Source organism: Rhamphochromis longiceps, linkage group LG11 (genome assembly GCF_057381845.1).
Source record: "Rhamphochromis longiceps isolate RC_006_pf linkage group LG11, R_longiceps_female_GT1.1, whole genome shotgun sequence".
Lineage (NCBI taxonomy): Eukaryota > Metazoa > Chordata > Actinopteri > Cichliformes > Cichlidae > Rhamphochromis > Rhamphochromis longiceps.
The window spans coordinates 6598738-6620000 of NC_140567.1; the positions used below are offsets into that span (position 1 = coordinate 6598738).

Genomic DNA, 21263 nt, shown 5'->3' on the forward strand with positions numbered 1-21263 from the left:
TTCAGTGACCTGCAGAAAGAAAAAATGACGCCAATGCATTAGTGCCTTAAACCTGCATTTTAACTGAAGGCCACCAGATGGCGATACCTGTGGTTGCAAAAAGACTTCCAGTCCCATAGGAGGCTACAGGAAAACAGCTTTCTGACTCCACCTCTATAGACACTTTTTCTATGAGTTTAAGGTCTTAGTAACACAGTTTTATTCATATTTAATAAAACTTCAATAAACAATCCGTGGTAACTTTACTTTAAAGGTGAGCGAAGGAGCAAGTAGTTTCACTGCAGCAGCAGCCTGCTAATGTCCAAAGCTCCTTCCTACCAGAATTTAGTGTGAAGGACTAGCTCTGCTTTCATTCCGCTAATATGCATACCTAACATGAGCTGCCCTTTTATATTACTAACTACACGTGCACACAGAGGTTTTCTGCAGTAAACTGAATGAATGTTGCTGTTTGTCTTTTGTGTTTCAGAAAATGCTGGAAGCCTCGCAGCTCAGTAAGACTGTCCAGTGAGGAGGATAGGTGTGCCTGCAGATACTGATGATGACACACTGTGGTTTACATTACCGTTCTGAACCTCGCTCTACATGTGTATGTATTCACAAGAACAAAAGTGTTACCTTTGGAGTTGCGTGGCTGTTGTTTCCCCCATTCCCTCACACTGGCTTGTACTGTTAATCTGCAATATCTTCACTGCACCATTGACTAGTTGTACAGTTTTGTGAAGCATACATGACAGTTGATTCAGGTTCATTGCTGTGTACCAAATGTTATACGTTGCTCTTTAAATTGGATGTACCATGTTTTGTGTTGCAGTGGTGCATGTACAGGAGATGAGATAAATGCGACAGATGTTCAAATCACAGAGGGATGCTGTACACATGATATACTATAGAAAATAATGATTTTATATCCAAATCTTTTCATTAAGTAATTTCTGTTATGTTCTGTTCTTCTGCCGCTGAAGTCACTTCGGGTTTGGTTCAGTGTTCAAGTGTTAAACTTTGTAAACTGCAGTTAGAATAAATAAGGAGTTCTAAGCCTTCAGGATGTAATAACTAATAATCACCTGACCTGATTGTATCTCGCCTCAACAATCTAATCTGCTTTTTATCCTCAGCACAGCAAGTATGGAGGCAAAAAAGGCCAAAAAGATGTAAAGGTTCAATGCAGCCATCGACACACTCAATGATGTGGATTTGATCCTGATGTAATTAGTTTGGTCTGTAACATGGCAAAACTCTAAATTACCTTCACACATCAACTCACACAGAAGTCTTTAAAAGTAAAGTTTAGAATGCGCATTTATCAACATGACCGGTTCTTCAGTAAATGTTAAATCTCACAATATGATCCATGTCTTGGCCTTCCTTTGCTTCCATACCCAAGAGATGTTATTGAGCAGTCTTAGAGCAGGATATGTTTTCAATGCACTCTTATGAAACTCCCAGGTGCCTTGGAATGCAATGCAGTCCCAAATATTTGCTTTTATATGCTCTATTTACATGGCAAAAAACATGTAACACCAGATTTGAATAGTCCAATGCTCGAATAAACTCACAACCAAAGAAACCAGCTGTATCTGCTCTGTGTTTGTACTTATTGGAAGTGTCCCGTCTCAGTCCAACTGCTCTTTATTCCTGGTTGATGTCGTTTGTGAGGACAGGAAATGGAGAGCTCTTAAAATGATAAACTCTGAATAAAGTTGTACCGCACCATCTGCTCTGGAAACTTCTTGGTTACTTGAGCAGTGAGGGGGAGGGCTGAGGTTGCCAAAAGTAGAGAGTAAACCTCCTCGGTGTCACGCAGACCGTTAATCACCGCTCGCTGCTTTTCAACACCTTCACTGACACATATGCTGACCCACACGGATTAAAAAGCTGAGAGACAGTTAATCTGGAATCTGTAAGAAATTATTGGTTATATTGATTTTCAAATCAGTGAATCATTTCTAATATTAACATTCTTGTCCACATTTTTCCCCACACGCCAAACTGGTCAGGACAGATGATTTAAAAAGAAAGACCCAGAGACTTGAGTGTAACAGACAGTTTCCCACATTTTATTTTTTGATATTACCATAGCTATATGTAACATCTGACAACAGGTATCAACTACAGAATAATACACTGAAAATTTGTCAGTTCCAACTCAACCATTTTCTTCTTCTTCTGTTGCTTTTTGGTCCGGTTACATTTCTGCCTGATTCTCTCCTCAGTGTCATTGAATGTCAAACATTGAAACACATGCACGTCATTCACCTGGATACAGCTGAGTAAGACAACAGTCAAACAGACTCGACGGTATGAACAGAATCGGATCGTTTTTCCTCACGCAGCTTTATTTTTAGCTGAGACACCCATACGGTTTTACTACAGTAATTATCATAAGGCTAGATTACTGTACAGCTATGCACCAAAAGGTTCACTCGGCTGTTCTAGATAAAGAGAAAGAGCACCGTATTTACAACTCTATTTACATTTGGTTTTTTAAAAACGAATCTCAGACGACAACCAAAGAGAGAAAACATATTTAGAACATTCCTTGTTTTTCGTTTTTTTCCGAGTCTGAAGCAGCTGCTGTGTGAGGCTGCACGAGTTTGGAATCTAAAAAAAAAGAAACTAATGAAGTGTTTCTGTACAGATAGCTGCAACACACGGTATAGCTTATTGCCAATGCCCTTAAAGAGTTCCCCCATTTTCCCTTTCCTCTCTCTTACTTTCGTTTGTTTGTCTTTACAGCCAGCTCCGAAAGCCGGTGTTGTGCCAAAAAGTGATTGTCTGCCAAAAACTGATTTCCGGTATTTGCCAAAAAGCGATTGCTCATATTTAAAGTGCTATAAGTAACTTGTTGGGCTATAATATGTTAAACATATGTCAAATGCATCCCTTATGGATGACATAAAGTCATCTTGAGCCACAAACAACATTAGTGTAACAAGATACAAGCCGCAATCAGTTTTTGGCAGCGACTTTTATATAACCTTTATTTATGCAGTAAAAAAAATCTCATTAACATTAAAAATGTATTTTGTAAGAGTAAGTTGCCCAACAGGACAGCAGAAACGGCAGCAAATATTACAATAGTTCTGTAAAAATATTTTAAGTGGGGATAAAGGACCGGATTGGTTATAATGTAAGTACAAGTTGTAAAGATACTTAAAAAACAGATAATTTTTTAATTCTTTATGTAACCCCTTTGTATCCCCTGTTCACTGAAGTCTATTTACGAACATACGTAAAGATATTACACATAAAAAATACACAGAAACACTGGAAATCAGTTTTTGGCAGACAATCACTTTTTGGCACAACACCGGAAGGTGCGAGGCTCTGTCTCGTGCGCGCTTCCTGCCGGTTTACCCATGGCACGCGCTTCTCAAAGCTTCACACCCGCCCACCCATCATAAAAATAAAACATTTTCAAACATCAGATTGCTCAAAAAAATTTACAAGTTTTAAAAAATAAACTTTCTTTTTCACTGTATATACATACGCTGCACCCTCATGTACACTTAACTTTGGGGGGGGAGGGGGCCGTTGGCGCGGGCAGGACCACGGCTGCAGGACAACAGTGATTAACCCGTAAGAAACAGCACGACTTCTGCACCCACTCCTCAAAACGTGCTCCGACTTTCATCTCAGTCACAATTGAAGACAAACGCGGTGTGACTGAAGTAACACACACAAACTCGTAATTTCAGGTGTTTCTGTATGGAGCCGGTGTATGGTTTGTAGAGATGCAGCTCCTATTAAAAGGCACAAACTGACGATGGGGTTTTCCCCCCTTTCTTCAATCGCAGCTTGCTGACTGACATTTAAGACAAACTGTCTACAAAACCGAACACAGAAACACATCTAACATGACTAAAACCTTTGTTTAAAGTGTCCAATGTCAGCAATTAAGAAATCTTTTAACAGATAGATGCTGTTTACGAAAAACAAAAAAAGTGTAAAACATCTTCAACAATTCAACATTCAACAAATCATCCCAACTGAAGCACAGTGGAGGGAGCAACATGGTTTTGGCTGCTGGATGCCCTGAAGAAGAAACGTACGACAATAATGCAATGAAGGTGTTTGTTTTTTCCCCTCTCTCTTCTCATCAGTCTCTCTTTTTTTGGATAATTTCTCATTCAGCTACAACGTAACCAGATATGACATCCAGGAACGTGACGGCATTCAGAGAATATAGAAACAGAAATGTGAGTGTTATGAATTCTGCTCCTAAGCCCATAGAGCCAATCAACAATTTACAAAGTTGTGTTTCATCTATATCCGAGGGGGGAAAAGTATCTTTCAGTTTAACTTTTGTCCACTACAGAGGGCATGATGAATAAATCTTAACAGTCACCTCAAGTTGCTTTATACTGTTAAAACCCGACAATATTAGAGAGAAAACTCCAGCAATCTGTTAATTCCCTATGAGCAAACAAACGATGGTGGGAAGGAAAATTTCCTTTTTAACAGGAAGAAACATCCAGTTGAACCAAACTAAGGAGGGCCGGTCATCTGCCTAGAGCTACATATGTTTTTCCTATTGGACACAGATGCATGCTGCATGCATGCTACATGCTGCATGCACAGTACAAAGATAACTGCAGGGTAACAGGGCGGAGTCCCCAAAGTTTTAAAGCAGTGTTTATTTGTCTTGCCTGGTGACTCGTTTTTATATCTGGGGAAAAGCAAATTCAGATGGGGACTTCAAATTAAATGGATTATTAAAGAGGTGCCAAGACTTAAATCTACAAGGGCTCTGATGTAACCAAGTACTTTTATTCCACTACTAAAGTATGAAATAAATGTTGGTATTTTTCTCTTCTACACATTTAGAAGAGAATATCAGTGCAGCAGTCCACAATGAGGTTGATATGGCAAAATAATAACAAAAAAAATCTGATTTTAGCCTGAGGTGTTTTAGCGAGAAGACTGCTGTTTAATGCTGACATCACAGAAATATGAAGCCTCACGGTATGTGATGAAAACACAGCCAGTTCTAGAAGATGTTTTGCAGAAACGTTTGTCCAGCATTAAATTTTTCTTTGCTTTTGGTGTGAAGGCACCATCAGAAACAGCGTTAGGAAACATGGAGGTTGTTCTTGCTAAACGAGGTTCAACATAGTCAGAGGAGCTACTTTTTTCAAGCCTGCGCTGAGAGATTCTGTTTAAAAGAAAGGCACGAGAAGTGTGTGTTACTGAGATGAACGTCGGAGCATGTTTTAGGAGGAGTTGCTGCAGAAATTCTGATCATTCTTCAGGGTTAAGCAGCTGCATGTCTCTTGCAGCAGCAGCTGGGTTAATGGTAGGCAAACACAATATGTTCCGTCAATAAACAACACAAAATCATGTGAATAAAAAAATAAGAACACCTCATTTTTGAATGTGTGGTCAGCAGGAACTCTTCCAAACCTGTTTGTTCATCTTGCTACAGTATCAATGCAATGCTGCCCTCACACACACACACACACACACACACACACTTCTTCCCACCAGCTTCTGTGTGTGTGTTATTTAAAAGCTGAAAGCGTGCCGCCTCTGTAAAGAGACACTGGTACAGATTTAAAGGGTTATGACCAACAGTTTGCACCGAGCTCAATTCAGCAGAGGATACATGGTTCTTAAAAAAGAACAGAAAACAGATTGTCTGAGTGCAATACAGAGCCCAGAGTGGACAGAGGTGGTCAGATACGCTGAACGGACTCAAACGAATGGAATCCACTTTATGTTTTTCTATTTATCATCAGCGATGTCACTGGCAGCTAACGTTCAGAGGGGAGCGAAGGTTCGAGGTAAAGGAGGGAGAAGTGTGAGTTTGAGTTGTATCAATAAGCAGGCGTCCCCGTCCCTCTCCTCTGCCAGCTGCCCGCTACAGCTGCAACTACAAGTGCTTGTTATTTCGATTTTTACACCTGGAGTGTTTGGACCACTGATACTTTGAGAAAGAAGCTTTGATTTGATGGGAATCGGAAAAAGTTATGAGACTAAAGTTTTAATTTTACAAGGAAAAGGATCAAAATATTACAAGTGAAAAACCCCCCATGAAGTCAAAAATTGCCATTTCAAGAAGAAATTAAGTATTTTACAAGGTCAAAGGAGAAAGAAGTTACTCTTTAAAAAGGCCAAAAAATATATTTCAGCTCTTTAAAATAATTAGTATTGACAACTGTGTTAAACACTTTGAGCCTGCTGTAACCACTTCATGTTGCTCTGATGTCCTCTTAAATTCACATCAGGGCGTCTGCTGAGATTATCAAATCTGTTGCTGACATGGAGAAGTCTTGTTTAGTTTTTTTCTTTTTCGGTGTCTCAGTCTTGTGAATGTGAACCCAATCGGTCAACACTTGAATTAAATTACTTATAAGAATCAGCTGTTAGCAGCACAGTTAGCACAAATTGGAGTTGTTACTGAAAATCAATTAAATCTGGAAATCTGCCATCATTGATGATTATTTCCAGTAGCCCCTCCCACACCCACAGGTGTACGCTGTGCTCATTTTAGACCCCATGAAAAATGAGGCGCTTTCCCCCCCATTCAAATGAAAAACAGCTGAAAATTTCTACTACATTCAGTAAACCTTTTTAAATGTTGTTTTACTTGAAGTACTTATATGAGACTGATCAACCATTCTGAGTGAGCTGGTCCCATGAAAGTGGTAATGTAAACCAAACTGTCACTGTAGCCTTGAGTTGTGTAAAAGCAGTACGTTTTCCAAGAACATCTTCCTGAAAGCTGCAACGCCACTCAAAATTTCTGACTTCCAGACTAAACTAAACTGCACATCAGTTATTTAAGACCTTTGTAAAGAATGATTTACCTTCTTGTCACAGTGGATGAATCAAATGTATACAAGTTTGTTTTAGCACCTGTACATTTGCTGCATGCTGACTGTAAATAGGTTATTTCATTGTTCCATTTACCCATCTGTTAGTATTACTTCTTAACAGCTCCAGCTGATATTTATTATCACCTATTTCTGATATTATTGTGGATTTTTGTTAGAAATAGTGAACCAAAAATGTTAAGAAATTCAACTTTGTCTATATCAAACATCTTTCATTCTTTGGTTGACAAAGTGAAAGATTTTGTAATATGTTTTCAGGAATATAATTATAATAATGACCTTCTCCTAGAAAATGTAAACTTTATCTCAGAGTACAATCACTTTTTCTTCCCAACTTTGTCATACAGTTACAACTTTTATATGTACAGGTTTGTAAAATTACAATTTTACCTCGTGGTATTTTTCCTTTTTTTTTTTTTTAATTTACACTCCAATAAATACTTCTCAAAATGCTTTTCACAGTGGCCCTAATGCTCTGCTCTTCAAGTGGACCTATTCTGCTTTTCCTTCTTTTCTCATAAAGGCGCTGTTACGTGAAACAGTACGGAAGCTTATTTTACACTGTTTCAGACAGAGGGTGAACTAACTAGTATGAAGTCAGTCTAATTAAAAATGAAAAGCAATTATTATTTTAAACAGTGACTCATGCAAAGCCACTCTAATAGAATCCACGAATAAAAACCACAAAGCTGGAAATGAGCAGAACAGGTCCACTTTAAATGCGAGCCTCCTTATTTTAAATGCTCTAATACAAATCATTTAGAATGTCAAAGTGCAGTCAGGACACATAAAACAAGAATATAATGAAAAACATAAAAACACTAATAGACATTTATAACCACCAACAATTGGTAGGGAGCAGGGCACGGAACAAAAAGTGACAGGAGAGGTGGTGAGCTGAGAGGCAGGTGGTTGTGGGAGCTCAGCTACCTGCTACAGCAAACTAGACAGGAAGGTTCAAAAGCAGAGTAGTGTTCAAAGAAACTACCTGAAGCAGGAGGGGAAGAGTGACTGAGAAAACTTGGTGTCGGTGGGTCATGGTCCACAGGGTGTCAGCGAGCTTCAGATGACCTGGCAGCAGCTGGCTGGAGCTGAGGTACAGAGCAGGCCATCCCTGGAGCCTCCACCTCGCTGGATGTTGACAGAGATGGTCTTCTCGCACAGAGGTAGTTGAATCACGCTGTTCTTCAGGGTGCTCAGGTTGCCATGAGTGTTCCTGCCACCCGGGCCGCTGTGCGGCACCGTTTTGCGGTTGTGATGGTGTTGTGGGGTATGGGTGCGAGGCAGGCCGGTGATAGTGGTGGTGGGGAGGGTGATGGTGTCCAGGCTCCCAGTGGACCCGATGCACATCCTCCAGGTGGACTTCTCCTGGATTTTCACACTCCCTCCTGAGAGGCTATGGGGGTCTATGATGAATTTCCCCCCACCCCCTCGACCACCTCTCCCAGCGTGGTGGTGCTGCAGCTGTGAGCTGAGGCACAAGCTCATCAGCTTGAGACTCTCCACCAGCTCAGCGCTGCGGCTTGCAGTGCGCGAGGCCCGGGGCTGAGAGCCAAGGGACGGGTTAGTAGTGCTACTGTTGTTACAACAACTGGAAGGGCTGTCTTGTCCTTTATTACCCCCTCCTCCTCCCCCACTCCCCCCTCCTCCACTGCCACTCTGTCCTCCTCCGTTACCTCCCGCTCCAGGACTCCCCCTGTCTGGGCCAGAGGACCCTCCTCCCTCAGTGGGGGGCTTCCCCTGCCCTGAGCTGCTGCCTCCACCGTTCCCCCCCTCGCTGCCAGGTGGCCCTTCACTGCTGTCCCTCCTGTTCCAGCTGTAGCTGAAGCCTGAGTCTTTATCCAGGCGCCTCCGGTGGCTCTCGGAGTCATCATCGCTCGTCTCAGAGCTCGAGCATGACGATCCCCTTCCCTGACTCTTGCGCCGATGATAGCGCTTCTGCGTGGATCCCGGGGACGACGACGAGCTCAGAGTGCCGGCGTTCCCGGCCATGTTCATTTTGAGACGGCTGAGTTTGGGCGGCAGACCCTCATCCATGTCGAAGTCATCGTCGGACTCTCCCTCCTCTTCAAAGATCTGGTTGAGCACTGGGGCACTCTTCCTGGACGTAAGGCGGTTGGTAATGGAGGGGGGCTTCCGCCGCAGGATCACCTGAGTTGGTAGGGGAGACGGGTCCTGCTCTTCCTCCTCCTCTTCATCCTCCTCCACTCTGCCAAACAATCAGACATGAATGAGTTGACATTAGAATACAACCACAAAGCAATGACAGAAAACTCGATCCTCTGTTTTATCATCAGTTGCTCGATGGATCATTTGCTCTGTTAGACTACAGGGGGGACGGGACTATTACAGCCGCCATTTTCAGATGTCTCATTTTGTCTAGTTTCTGAATAAAAGTTCAAAATTTCAATTTGTGACATAATACAAAGAAATTTAGCCTGAACATTTAAGAAGCTACGAAATGCACACATTGAAATAGAGTACAACTTATTGTTCTGCTTTCAGTTTTAGGGATACTGAGGACACAAAATAATGTCACACTGTTGAAAACTGAGTCCAGAGATCAGACCTGAACAGGCAGGTTCGCTGCTTAGCTGCTGCTGAGGTGGAGGGAGTGGGAGTCCTGATGGTGCCAGGAGCAGGACCTGAAGCAGCAGCACACGCTCCCTGAGGCAAGAAGAAAATACAAGAGCATGGGCATTAAAACAGGGTGCAAGTATGATCAGCTGCACTGTTTACAACTGAAAGTAGCTGCGAAGTGTGCTCTGTTCTGAAAATGACTCTCACTGCTGCTGTCCCTGCCTTTAGGCTTTACCCATGTGTAAAGTTTGAGGACCCAGAAAAGAACCACACACACACAAATAGAACAACTTACTACAGAGGCAATAACAATCCTATTTACTCTCAGATGGTCCTACTAGCACTGCATTTCATGTATAAAAAAAAAGCTTCATTTGATACAGACAAGGGATGATGATGAGTGTACCTGTGCCGACCCCGGAGAGTCAGTCACCGTGCTCTCTTCCCGTCTGCCCAGCTCCATCATGGCTTTAGAGCGATGTCCATTGAGCAGGTTCTCAGCACTGCGAGCAGGGGACTGAGGGCCTCCTGCGTGAGAGATGGACGAAGCTGCTAAACTATCCTCAATATCCTGGTGCATATCCACTCTGGTGGGCCAGGACTGCCTGTAGAGATAAGAAAAAGGATTGCATCAGTTGATACGTTTTCTTTGATCTTCAAAAGACTTTATAGTCAATTTATACTCTCCTCAAGTGACTTGGATAGTTATTTATACAGAATAGATCACTCAAATATAGACAACTAGAGAAGACAGGGACAACACAGGGATTACACTCATGACTTCAAAATGATATACTGCGTAAATAATATCCATCCATTCGCTACAGCTTATCCTTTTAAGGGTCGCGGGGGGTGCTGGAGCCAATCCCAGCTGTCATGGGGTGAGAGGCGGGGTATACTGCGTAAATAATATCATTACAGTATATAAGTGGGAAGAGATTTTAACTGGAGACATATGATGCAGGGTGCTTTTTTGTTCATCCAGTGCAATCACTTGCAGCAGTATCCAACTGTACGTAGGCAATTAACAGTGAGGGCTTAGGGTTTGGAGCTATGAGCATCTTTATAACTTTAACTATAAACAGTGTCCAATGTTTTGATCAAAATGTTCATCACTATTTGCAGCCGCCAGACTAGATCATCTGGTTCATGATCCATCACAATTCATTGGTTATTGACCGTAAAACAAAAAATGTGACCTTGACCTGAAGTACAGTTTGGCTGAAGAGAGCATTAAATTCTTTATTGATTAACTGACTGATGAACTTTATTTTGGTCTGACTCTATAGCAGCTATATTTATTAAAGCTACACTCTGTTATATGGCAGCATCTGTTCCTTTTAAGTTACTATAAATTGATGTGGTAAACATATGGATGTGGCTCCACTTTCTCTGTTATGGACGAGCGTGCACACAAACACAAAGTGGAATTACCTTCCTGGAGTCTAGAACAAGTAGACTGACTATATCAAAAGAATCATTCAAAATAATCAGGGCCCCCCCGAAAAGTTAAGGATTGATAAATAAAGGATTTTAAATAGAAAGCGAGGCGGAAATTAGCTTGTGTCTGTAGATAAATGGATGAGTGATAACTGATTTTGCAAAATGTTTTATGGAAATCATGGCTTTTCTTTTCAAATCAGGTTGACAAATCCAATTACAGGTCATTACTGTGCTTTATTTATTTTACCATCCTCTAATAGAGCTGCCACAAAGGCCACACTGTATCTTTTTTCATTGTTAGCTAAACCACAGCCTCTCTATTCAGTGGTATAATGAATAATGCACTGATGAAACACAGTCTGTATGTGGAAGAAGAAAAAAGAAGCTTGTAAAGCAGATTAGTCAGTGATGCAGGGACCTGTGAATGTCAGCCAGTGGAAATTGGAATATTCTTAGTAAACTAAGACAGATTTTGGCAATAATACAGTTGTAACTAAAGCTCGTGTTATCAGAGTAACACCAAATATATTTTATAGAGTGTTTCAAATCAAAGAACAGTCAGTATTCAGTATGCAATCTGTTATACAGTTTATCCCATGAAGTGTCTCTATTAATAAAGTAATTTCAAATCTGTGTTTTTACATCATCTGCATGTCACCCATAGCTCAAAATGCAGCTCAATTCTTCTTCACAAACAAGCGTACAGGACCTGGTTCATTTCTATGTCTCTGGCAGAAAACCACTTTGATAAGCGAAAGATACAATGTGTATGCTTCCTTCTTGATCTGAACTATGTTTCAGGGTGTACACAAGTGTAGCATTTACTCAAGAAAAACACGATCAAACTTCTAACAACTGTAATTCTTTTAATGGCCACTTGAGACTCTAGGACTGGGCGATATATCGAGTTTTTAAATATATGGATATACTTTTATACGAGATAAGAGATGTGACAATATCGTTTATATTGATATAGTCTATGTTACGTTATAATTATACTTGGAACTGCAAGTTTGCCTGTCTTTCGTCCACTTTTGTCTCTACGCTGTGTTCCTCTGCCTCGCCTCTCTCCTTCACTCAACACAACTCCCCCAGTCTTTGTTTTTATGCTCAGGTCTTTTTAGTTTACATTGACTGCACAATTGTGAGCTTTTTGTTATGCACATAACAACATTGTTTTATTTTATTTATGGAGAATTATTATTTAATAAATCCTGATAATTTATTTCTGAGTAATTTTTTCATGTACATCTGCGCTGTATGTTAATAAAAGTACCTATGTGAGATCTGGGACACAGCTTTGACTAAGAACTCTTTTTGTTCTTACTTTATGGCTTTAAAAAAAATATCAAGATATATACTGTATATCGCCATCCAGCCAATTCAATTCAATTTTATTTATATAGCGCCAAATCACAACAAAAGTCGCCTCAAGGTGCTTCATAGATACAGAGAAAAACCCAACAATCATATGATCCCCTATGAGCAAGCACTTTGGCGACAGTGGAAAGGAAAAACTCCCTTTTAACAGGAAGAAACCTCCAGAAGAACCAGGCTCAGGGAGGGGCGGCCATCTGCTGTGACCGGTTGGGGTGAGAGAAGGAAGACAGGATAAAAGACATGCTGTGGAAGAGAGACAGAGGTTAATAACAGATATGATTCAATGCAGAGAGGTCTATTAACACATAGGGAGTGAGGAAGGTGACTGGAAAGGAAAAACTCAATGCATCATGGGAATCCCCGGCAGCCTATGTCTATCGCAGCATAACTAAGGGAGGATTCAGGCCTAATCTTGAAAGTAGAGATAGTGTCTGTCTCCTGAATCCAAACTGGAAGCTGGTTCCACAGAAGAGGGGCCTGAAAACTGAAGGCTCTCCCTCCCATTCTACTTTTAAATACTCTAGGAACAACAAGTAGGCCTGCAGAGCGAGAGCGAAGTGCTCTAATAGGGTGATATGGTACTACAAGGTCATTAAGATAAGATGCGGCCTGATTATTTAAGACCTTGTATGTGAGGAGCAGGATTTTGAATTCAATTCTGGATTTAACAGGAAGCCAATGAAGGGAAGCCAAAACAGGAGAAATATGCTCTCTCTTTCTAGTCCCTGTCAGGACTCTTGCTGCAGCATTTTGGATTAGCTAAAGGCTTTTCAGTGAGTTTTTTGGACATCCTGATAATAATGAATTACAGTCGTCCAGCCTGGAAGTAATAAATTCATGAACTAGTTTTTCAGCGTCACTCTGAGACAGGATATTTCTAAATTTAGAGATGTTGCGCAAATGGAAGAAAGCAGTCTTACATATTTGTTTAATATGTGCATTGAAGGACATGTCCTGGTCAAAAATGACTCCAAGGTTCCTCACAGCATTACTGGAGGCCAAGGTAATACTATCCACAGTAAGAATCTGGTTAGATGCCATATTTCTAAGATTTTCAGGGCCGAGTACAATAACCTCAGTTTTATCTGAATTAAGAAGCAGAAAGTTAGCGGCCATCCAGGTCTTTATGTCTTTAAGACATTCCTGCAGTTTAACTAATTGGTGTGTGTTATCTGGCTTCATAGATAGATAGAGCTGGGTGTCATCTGCATAGCAGTGAAATTGTATGCTATGTCTTCTAATGATACTGCCTAGGGGAAGCATGTTTAGTGTAAACAGAATTGGTCCTAGCACTGAACCCTGTGGAACTCCATAATTAACCTCAGTGTGTGAAGAGGACTCTCCATTTACATGCACAAATTGGAGTCTATTAGATAGATATGATACAAACCACTGCAGCACAGCTAAAGAATATCAAGATATGAATTTTAGGCCATATTGCCCAGCCCTACTAGACTCCATGTTAAAATACAGACATGCGCACAGCCTGGTACACAAAGGGAATTTGTCTCTAGTTTATTTCACCCCTTATAGATCAATGGATGTCGATGGATAAACGGTTTTAGAACTTGCCTAAAGTTAGGTCTGTCCACTCATGACTGGAGTCATTGAACTGGACATCTCTACCACGTGCTATGGTCAGTAATTTTTTGTCTCGGTTTTGGTGAATGAAATTCTAGTATTTTATTTATTTAGCACTAACTAAACATTCCCTTAATTTTAAATATACTGTAAACATGTTGACTTTGTCAATGGCAATCCCAGACCCTTTTTTACAGTCCTTTAGCAGTTAATGTATTTACACTAGGTTGGCACACTGTATCTGCATTAAGTGACAAACAGGGTTCAAGTAAACAGTTTTGCATTAAAAAAAAAAAAAAAAAAAAAGCATCACAGAGATGATGTGCACAGTAGAGTTCAAGCTGTGTGGCTTGATTTACTGATTGATATGGTATTAACATTGTAGGGTAAGCGAATTTTATTGTTTTCTTTTGCTTGGTGTATCCATAATGAGAATAGCCTTTGTTCAGACTACTGGCTGGGAAAGCCAGAGGCATTGATCGTATTGGCAGGCACAGAAAAATTAGAGTTTAGTAGTTTAATTTTTATGCTAGAATTAAGTCTCTCTTTCTTTTGGTTTGACTGTTAAATGTGCATTAAATTATGAATCAGTATCTTTTAAGTGTTAAAATATATTTGTTAAACTGGTCACTGGTAAATGGTAAATGGACTGGTTCTTATATAGGGTTAGCATCGCCGGAGAGCACCACGAGAGCAAAACTTTATCGTAAATGCTACTTGTGTGTTATATTTACTTTCCTAAAAAATTAATCAAAAAAATTTAAGTCTTTTTGTATTTGTGTAACGATTCCGAGTGAGCAAATATTACATATATCAGTGTCATCTTACATAATGGCCTAAAATGATACAGACATGGAGAAATTCAGAGTGTTGTTATGTCACCTCAGGATATGCACTGTATATTAGACCCGTTACCTTTGAACTAACAGCTTTATTTGAAGAAAAACAGCCTGGTGAACCCACTCCTGGAGGTAAGTGCTCACATGATGGAGGTGGAACAAACAGTGAGACAGAGCAATCATCGAGGGCACACTTATGTGTCCATAAACAATTAATCCCACAAGAGAAGTTGCTCCGCTTCTGCTTACTTGAAATTCCATTTGCACAGGAAGCATGTCCCATGCATACAAGCACAGGCAACCATGTAGAGGTGAATACATCTAAGGGTAAACACCAGTAACAATAACAGTTAGACTCCATCTGGTTCCAGAAAGTTAAAAACGTTTAGCCTGACCCCTCCTTAAAAAAAACATTAGTCCCTGCTCTGTGTACATCAGGCCACGGATCAGTAACACAGGAGATGAGTTAAATGGAGTTACAATCAAATGGAGAATCTGATAAAGATTTGACCTCTCAGTTTTTCTAGCAGCGGATAATGGTATCCTGATTTCACACACTGATACAGGTACCAACTATGCAGGCCTAGAGATCATCATCAGCTCAGTATTCAGCCAGGTCGCTGTTGCTACATACGCAGCACTGAAAATGTGATGACCCAAGCTTCTGTTTCTATCATGTATCCGAGCTTATTCAGCTCTGAGCCCTTAAAAATACCTGTTGTTCCCAAATCTATACAATGACACAAACCTTGTCTTGCTACTAACTCAATGTTTTACTTTGGTTCTGTGTAGGTAGCAATGAGAGTTAAACCCAAAGCATTTCACAGAAAACTGGATAGGGGAATGTGCAGGGAGTTTTACAACCACAGCAGTCCCGCTGAAGCCTCCTCACTCTTCTCTTCCTTATTTGTTCCTCTCCTTTGTCTCTCTTCCTTTTATAACCAAAGGAACAATGTTGGCAAGGCAACAAAGAGGAAATACTTGGGACAGCTAAAGCATGAACCAGGATATGTTCTCAGTTCTTAGTGATATGACAGCTAGCTGGATGGGAGCCTTGCTCCCATTTTTCACTTTAGAATTAGAAAAAAATTGCAGTAATGGAAGCATCAAGACAAAGGGTGAACTTTAAAAGGTTGGAGAATATGCTAATGACTCAGACCATCTCCTCTGCACTGTCTCCCCTGAGCTCAGCAGGTGGAGGCTCGGTGAACCCAGAAATGGAAATGAAACCTTTAGAGATCTACCTAGTCTTAAGTAATTGTGGCTGAGCCCTGCGAAGTGGAGTCAGACAGGTTGCCGTGTGAGGCAGCTGAGAGATAGGTCAGTTGCCCTCTTCTGGGCTCATACAGTGACTCAGACACTCATTATGACCACAAGCAGTGATATTTTGTTACTCACGCTCTCGACTAGTTTGCTAAAATATCAGAATTTTTGTGCACGCATGAGAAGGGATATTTCCTTTCTTTAGCAGTGTTTGAGTTTTTTGCTGCTCTTTACCTGAAGTGTGCCTTGATGTTGCTGGGACTTGAGGAGCGGGTCTGCACATCCTTCTCCTGCTTCTCCCTCAGGATTCTTTCTGCTAGCAGGTAGTATGTAGCTGTGATGTGGTTGTATTTGTTGGTCTCTAGGGCTCTGAAACAACAAATCACACTTTAGGACCATATAAAGTAGACAGCATGTTGGATTTAAAAAAAAAAAAAAAAAAAAGGGACAGAGTTGAGAACTCATTTTAGCTCTTGGGCTACATACATTCTAACTTCATCTCAAGCAAGTTGAACCAGTAAAACCACCACATAACAATGTATATTTTTAAAAAAAAAAACCAGTGAACATAGTTTTGCTTGCATGTGTAAAGTGTAAGGAAGTATAAGCGCATTCTGAAAATATTCACTTGGGCATTAGCCAAAGTTTTCTGAAAGCTGAAACCAAAAGACCAAGTGAAACATGCTTCTCTAAGCATTTACCAGATAACAGAAGTTACAGGTGATCCATTTACAAAAATCCTGAGATACACTGAGACACATAAGTGCAATTTCAAAAAAGAAAATCCAGTTTTTCCCTGTCATCTTCAGACAGTGAACTCGACAATTGTGCTGCAAAGATCACAAAGTCCCCTGACAGTGCTGCATTTTCCACAGACACAACACAGACGATTATGAAGCATATATATTTTAGGTATAAATGTGTAATTGAATGTCCTTACGCTGATAGAAAGGAGTTTCACTAGTCCAGCCCACTTAATTAAAAGGTGTGCTGTGTAAGGCCCTTAATGTAAACTGAGCTTGACGATGATGCTGGCTCAGAGGAATGAGTTCTCTACATTTACATTGCACCTCTGACAGCAGAACGATCTTTGAGATTCACAACCAGACACTAAAACAGGCAATGTTGTCAGAGTAATCCTGGGAATGCACAGGGTGCGCATCTATGACATAAGAGTATATGAATTGGTTTTGTTCTGGCCCTTGCATAATTTCATAAATGGGCCATGTATTCTATAAAGGGTCTTTGAAACTTGTTGGTACACTATGACCTTCCTGTGTCTCATTTCTTCCCTTCCTCGTATACTGTGTGCAGTGCAGTTGATGGGTGTGGAATTTTTGAAAAGGGACACGGCACAAAGAGTTGCTTCTGAAACACAGTGCAGTGCATTTGGTAACAACATCACTGAGATATCATTAGCCAGTGACACTGCCGTTTCACAGTAACAGCTTCCCCTCATGTGGTCAACTTCTACAGAACTATATTGAACTAATTTTAATTTCACACAAAGCAGCTCAAAACAACAGGAAAATGTTTAAAGAAGTACATATATTTTAGAATGGTTTTATGTATTCAATGGGTATCAGCCTACTTTGTTCTTTGATGTGGATTACTGTAAGCCAGGTCACTCTTTGCTGTGTGTGAATGACATGGAGTGTGATTCCGTGCTTTTGCTGGTACAGGTTGTACAGTGTCTCTCCCTGTCTAGCTTTATCTACAGTTCACCACAAAAACTAAGTTCATGTACACGTCGGACTTGGAACTAATAAACCTTGAACAACCAATCCTTTTACTGACACCAAGGAAGGAGAGAAGTCTTTAGAATCGTGGTTAAAACGAGAAAAAGAGCCCATGTCTACACCATCAGAATTTGCATAAGCTTGGTGAACAAGTCAGACATAAATATACACTTTTACATTACATTTTCTCATGGTGCTCATCAATATACAGTACATATTACAATCAAACAGAGCAATCACACCCACTAAGGTCTGCATTGTTGTGATTTATAGTTTCATTTCTGGGACTGTGCACATCAGGATACAGCCTAAGGTTCAGCTTAAAATCTAGGCTTATGCTACAGCTTTGCCTACACTGTAGACTTGCAGTACACTGTAAAGATGTCACAGGGTGGAATGGTCAAGTTTAACTTGGTGTTTTTATTTCCTTGCATGTAGTGCTGTGTTTTATTTTTTTATTATCTTTTATTAGCGTGTAGTGTTTTATTTTTGCGGGGTTATTACATGCTTTTTTGTTTTGATATGTGATTTGTTCCGGGGGGGATGCCCATTCCACCGCCCCTCCTGATCATTAATCTGACACACCTGGGACCAATCAGGGTTCGCCACAGCTATTCAATAATAGGGAGAGAGAGCGTGAGAAACATCAGGAGAAACATGGCGTGGTAACCGGGGTTGGCGACGGCCGCGCAGAGCAGCACGGAGGCCCGGCTACAGGCAGCTGACCGGGGCGTGCGGCAAAGGAGAACGGGACTGGAGATCGCAGACAACTGCGCATTGGAGAGAGTGATCGGGGATGAGCAGAGCGGTCTGTGTTGGTGCTGAGGGGAGCTAGCTCCTCGGTGAGAGAGGCCCATGGCAAGGGATTGAGAGGCAGCGGGATGGCGCCTTATGTCCCTGGGACAGCGAGACCATGGCTATGCGTGTGAAGCACAGCAAAGTGGCAGGCAGAGTTTGGAGCTCTGCCCATCCGGGGTAAGTCCCAATCAGTCCCATGTAGGACGAATCTCCGGTGGAATCAAAGAATGGTGACTGCTGCTGCCCCTCTCTCCTTTTAGTTGGCATCAGAACGAAGACGCAGACAGGACGGTGACGATGCTGCCAGTTTCTGCACCGTTTGGACTTTTATTGGACTTTATCTTCGTGGCTGAGGCCATTGGATTTTAGCTGTATTGTTTTAATGTTTTTAATTTCATGTTCTACCTGGCCAGAGTATTTTAGTGTTTTCTTGTAAATAAATTATAGTTTTAACAACGTGAGTTTATATTTTCTACTTCCTTGGCTCCTCCACTGCTCTTCCCGTTAGAAGGTTTTCCCTTCTGTTTTAACCTACCACCTACATCTACAGCATCTCTCATTACTCAGTGTGCAAAGATGCACCTAAGCCAATATCTGTCTGCACCTTATCAGTGTTAAAGCAGACTGATAACATTACATTAACTGCAGCATTAATTTATAAAAATAAATAAATAAATAGTAATTTCCTCTGGCTATTTCTGTTAATAAATGTGCTGCATCTACTTTTTTTTTTTTTAAATCGAGTGTATTAAAGGTTATTCAAATCTTGTTGTCAGGGCTGTTACTGAATGAACACACTTGTTAAAGCGGCGCTCTACATTAGAAGCCATTTATTTGTCACACATCGCTTTGAAGCTAATGGCAGGTCGCTTGTTGACATGCCACACTCCGGTTGCCTAGGTGACTATCCAAATGATGTCAGTCAACAGTATTCTTCACTTTCAAATTTATCTCAGGTCCCATCCACTTCATGTTGCCTGCAGTCATTTCGCCCGTAGTCCTTTGCACTCATAGAATGTCATTCAGTTTTTGCCTGATCACCATTTCGCTTTCAATGTGTGTTTAGATTTAGAAGATTCATGCAGCAGATTGATGCTGCATGAAACTCATGAAAGAGGAGAGTGGAGGGTGTGGATTAAAGCCTAATTGCAGTAACAACATCACTGACACAACACATCCATCAGAAATCAATGCTCCCTACAAACACAGAAAATATTTGCAGCTTTCATAGAAACAAAGAACTTGATCTGACAGTGCTTCAATAACTCAGTATTGAATAGAGCAGGGGTGGGGGAACTCCATACCTCTAGGGCCGGTGTCCTGCAGGTTTTAGATGCATCCTTGATCCAACACAGCTGATTTAAATGGCTAAATTACCTCCTCAACATGTCTTGAAGTTCTCCAGAGGCCTGGTAATGAACTAACCATTTGATTCAGGCGTGTTGACCCAGGATGAAATCTAAAACCTGCAGGACACCAGCCCTTGAGGCCTGGAGTTCCCCATCCCTGGCATAGAGAAAAGTCAAAACACTGATGTTGCATTTGGGTACCACCAAAATATGATCTGTTTCCTGCTAACGTATGTAACGCTCAGGGCTCAACTTTACACAGTAGAAAGCTATTAAAACTAGCACCGGTATGAATTAACACTGTATCACCCAGCACTGTATTACCCAGGGGTTTGACCCCTGCTGGGTTACTTTTATGTGGTGTTTACAGATATCCCTGTGCCTGCGAGGGACCCTTCCAGGTATTCCAGTTTCCTCCCACAGTGCAAAGACATGGAGTTGGTTAACTGGTACTAAAGCACCTGTGGGTGTGAAATATAGAATAAAACACTTTATGCATGCATGAATAAATGTGACTTGTGGTCTAAAATGCTTTGAATTGTCAATTAGTCTAGAAAAGTCTTATAAATATGCCAGTCTATTTGCATGTTTTGGAACATCTCCACATACTTAGAAACCTAACCGTTGCTGATAAGCTTCATCATAACTGTGTGGAACTCTGCTGGCAAGGTCTTCATTTATATACAACTTTAAATCAACAAAAACAACAACAACAAAAACTCTCAATGCCTCTTTCTCTTCAAAGGCTAGCATCCCCACACATACAGAGATATTCTTCTTTACTCTATCACACCACAGGTAATATCTTCACAGCAGGAGGTAGCAGTGAACTGCAAGTCTGTCAGAAACAAGTGTGAACTTGAAATCCTGACTCTGAAATCAACAGATGTTCTGTTTAATTCCTCTTACGTTCTGCTTTTCAGTATGTAAGCACACACCAGGCTTCTCTGAGGGCTGGAAGGTAACGAGCTGGTGCTTCTTTGAGTTAAACATCTGTCAGGATGCTCTGGGCTTTGTGCTGATGCGTGCTGTGTTAGTTGGCTCCTTGTACAATTGTACATTAAAGTGAAACAGGTTTCACAATGGCAGACTGCTTAGTGCCGTTGGTGTCATTTTTATTAAAGTTTCAAAAGTTATAGGCTAATCTGTTCATTGACCCCCTCCTCAAAAATAAAGCATCAATCGGCACTGATGATGCTTGTGTTGGTCTAATGAGTTCCGTTTCAAATAAGGTTTCCTGATGAGTTTGCAAATGATATCAGTTTTGAAGTGAGAGACAATTTCCCCTTAATCACCTACTTTTAAAATGAAGTGCAGCCAAAACATTTAAGGGTTCACTGAACAGCATTTTATAAAAAGAGGTTCTAAAAAGGCAAACAGCTCCCCCATCTACAAATGCTCATCAGTAAAATCTTTAAAGTTGACTTTGAGTGATCACTAAGAGCAGAGAAC

The 21263-nt window shown here is 40.9% G+C and overlaps 2 protein-coding genes across 7 annotated transcripts in view; one reads left to right on the forward strand and one right to left on the reverse strand.

Annotated features, from left to right (window-relative positions):
• Nucleotides 1-1718, forward strand: part of ano10a (anoctamin 10a) — a 37413-nt gene extending 35695 nt beyond the window's left edge. For all 5 annotated transcript variants that reach the window (XM_085422070.1, XM_085422071.1, XM_085422067.1 and 2 more), the window contains one exon: nucleotides 470-1718. In XM_085422070.1, coding sequence (XP_085278196.1) covers nucleotides 470-511 — 42 coding nt within the window. In that variant the 3' untranslated portion in view covers nucleotides 512-1718. The remainder of the gene's footprint in view (nucleotides 1-469) is intronic.
• A 4865-nt stretch (nucleotides 1719-6583) lies between these two features.
• Nucleotides 6584-21263, reverse strand: part of snrka (SNF related kinase a) — a 59372-nt gene continuing 44692 nt past the window's right edge. For both annotated transcript variants that reach the window (XM_085422073.1, XM_085422072.1), the window contains exons 5-8: nucleotides 16160-16294; nucleotides 9826-10024; nucleotides 9409-9506; nucleotides 6584-9048 (exon numbers count right to left, since the gene is read on the reverse strand). In XM_085422073.1, the coding sequence (XP_085278199.1) occupies nucleotides 7902-9048; nucleotides 9409-9506; nucleotides 9826-10024; nucleotides 16160-16294 (1579 nt within the window). In that variant the 3' untranslated portion in view covers nucleotides 6584-7901. The remainder of the gene's footprint in view (nucleotides 9049-9408; nucleotides 9507-9825; nucleotides 10025-16159; nucleotides 16295-21263) is intronic.